Below are 2,373 nucleotides of genomic sequence, written 5' to 3' on the forward strand. Positions count from 1 at the left end.
GCATTTTTATGATCCAGAAATACTTCTAAACTTTTATATGTCAAATATCGTTAGAAACGCTTTTAGTGATCAAAAAGTACTTTTAGCCCTTCCTTGCTAGTTAAACTTTCCCTAAAAGACATCCGTGACTAAGGTAATTAGCATTAGACCATAAATCATCAATGGGCCTGCCATGACTTTCTGTGGACAATCAACAAATTGGTACAAAACTAATTTTGTGATCTTTTAAATCATCATATTGAGAACCAATCATATTTTGAACTACGTTTAATCTCATGTTGTTACCATAAAAAGTTTCATGAAGTACGATCATGTGACTGCATGTAGTTTTCTCATGGGTTTCTACTTGTATCCTTATATTCAAACACTAAACTTAGTTATGTATGAACATCGAATGCATATGCATAATATATTTCGTTTTCTATGCATAATATATTTCACAGCATATTTTGTTTTCTGAATCCTGAAAACATTCGGTTCATCCTTCACGGCGCGATCAACATCAAATCTTATAGATATGATGGAAAAGAAGACAATATGTTAGCTGAACTCATGTTAGATGAAGATGGTCCTTCAACAGTGTCCCAAAAATGGAAGCTGCTTGATGAACAATGTTGAGCCTGGCGACAGTGAACCAATGCATTCAGCTCCTGAGTTGAACTCTGCAAGCACTCCATTGAAATCTCTCCCTCCTTGTTCATATTGCTACATGATTCCACTTCGATAGGAACCATATTATTGTTTCCAATGGCTGGTCCTACGGGGGCAGGCAGAGAATGTGCATCCATATTATTGTTTGTAAATGGCGACGCAGAAGAGGGAAGGGCTTGAACTTGATGATGATGCTGCTGTTGATCCAAAATCCACGTTCCATTTTTCGAATTCGACACACCTATCGGAAAGTGCTCAGCTGCTTGTGCACTGATATTGTTTGCCTGAATGTCATCAGCTGAAGCAGCGTCGAACATGAGTAGGGGGAAGGGAGAAGAGTATAGGGTTTGATCCCTAGGTTTTATCATGAAATTTTGGTTCACAAAATCTTGTTGGTTTGGGAAATTACAACACATTTGGTAATTGTGCTGCTGGTGATGATCGATAGTAGAAGGAGATGTGGTTGGTGGTGAAGAAGGCTTCTCTAGCTTCTTTTTAATCCATGAATTCCAGTAGTTCTTTATCTCGTTGTCAGTTCTTCCAGGCAGGCATTTTGCCATATGCGCCCATCTACAATTTGCTCACCAAAACAAAAATCAAAATTAACGGATCTCCACCATTGTTTTAGGCTACGAGTTAGAATTCATGGTTAGGGTGAATGCAAAAAGAAAAAAACACAAATTAAAAATTAAAATGCAAAATAGGGTTACTTGAATTTGAACCTGTTTCCTACAACACCATGAAGTCTAATAATCAATTTCTCCTCCTCTGGTGTAAACCCTCCTCTTTTGATATCAGGCCTCAAGTAATTGAGCCATCTCAAGCGACAGCTCTTGCCACACCTTTGAAGCCCTAAAAGCCACAGCAAAACAACCCTAGTTAAGTCATGCAAAGAATTGTGTGTTTCTTGTGTATTGTGCGTGTGTGTGTGTGTGTGTGTGGAGAAGAGAGAGAGATATGACCAGCTTGCTCAGGGACTTTTCTCCAGCAGCCATGGCCATATGTAGTGATGTATCTGATGAGCTTTTCATCTTCCTCAGGGGACCAAAGGCCTTTCTTAACCTTTCGTTGTTTGCAGCAATAATGGTGCCCCATTGTTAAATATTGCTCATCTACTCTCTTTTTTTGGGTTGCAAGATCAAACTGGAGTTTGCATGAGAAGTGAAATTCAGAAGGCTCTTGCAAGCGTTAGGTCCCTCTCTCACTGCCCTCTTAAAAGTAAGAGAAATTACAAACTCCGGAGCTCCATCTACCCTAAATTGACCTCTCATCCACTTTGATAAATTTGATCTTAATTTGTATTTGTTCGTAACATCTAGTTTTTAATTTTTCTTTCATGATTAGATTTCATCTTCTCATTGTCCTACTCTAACGTACGTGGAAGCTTGAAATTAGCTTTATTTTGGACTACTTGGAAACCAAAATTTCTGACCGTATTATTTGTGTAACAAATTAATTTCGTTTCGAACATTTATCTCTTTTATTTTACCAACGGGAGGGGATTCGAACTTGATACAGCTCCAACATTAATAAGAAAAACACCATTGAACTAAAAGCTAACCGGTTGTTTATTCTCTCTTTTGCTTATGTTGGTAAGTTGTGAAATGATTTATACATTTATTTTTTTTTTACCACAACTCTATAGAGATTAACCGACTATTATGTATACGTGTGTAAGTGATTTTTACTTCTACCAGATGTTCATTGAATAAATGTAATTAG

General features: G+C 37.4%; 1 protein-coding gene across 1 annotated transcript; it reads right to left on the reverse strand.

Annotated features, from left to right (window-relative positions):
• Positions 1-325: 325 nt before the first annotated feature.
• On the reverse strand, positions 326-1,825 carry LOC110762489 (uncharacterized). The gene is made up of 3 exons (XM_021965134.2): positions 1,614-1,825; positions 1,374-1,503; positions 326-1,221 (listed from the first exon to the last, which is right to left on the reverse strand). The coding sequence occupies exons 1-3, from the start codon at positions 1,744-1,746 to the stop codon at positions 510-512; spliced, it is 975 nt and encodes a 324-aa protein (XP_021820826.1). The 5' UTR covers positions 1,747-1,825; the 3' UTR covers positions 326-509.
• Between the last annotated feature and the right edge of the window lie 548 nt (positions 1,826-2,373).

Source organism: Prunus avium, chromosome 5 (genome assembly GCF_965620075.1).
Source record: "Prunus avium chromosome 5, drPruAviu1.hap1.1, whole genome shotgun sequence".
NCBI classification, from domain to species: domain Eukaryota; kingdom Viridiplantae; phylum Streptophyta; class Magnoliopsida; order Rosales; family Rosaceae; genus Prunus; species Prunus avium.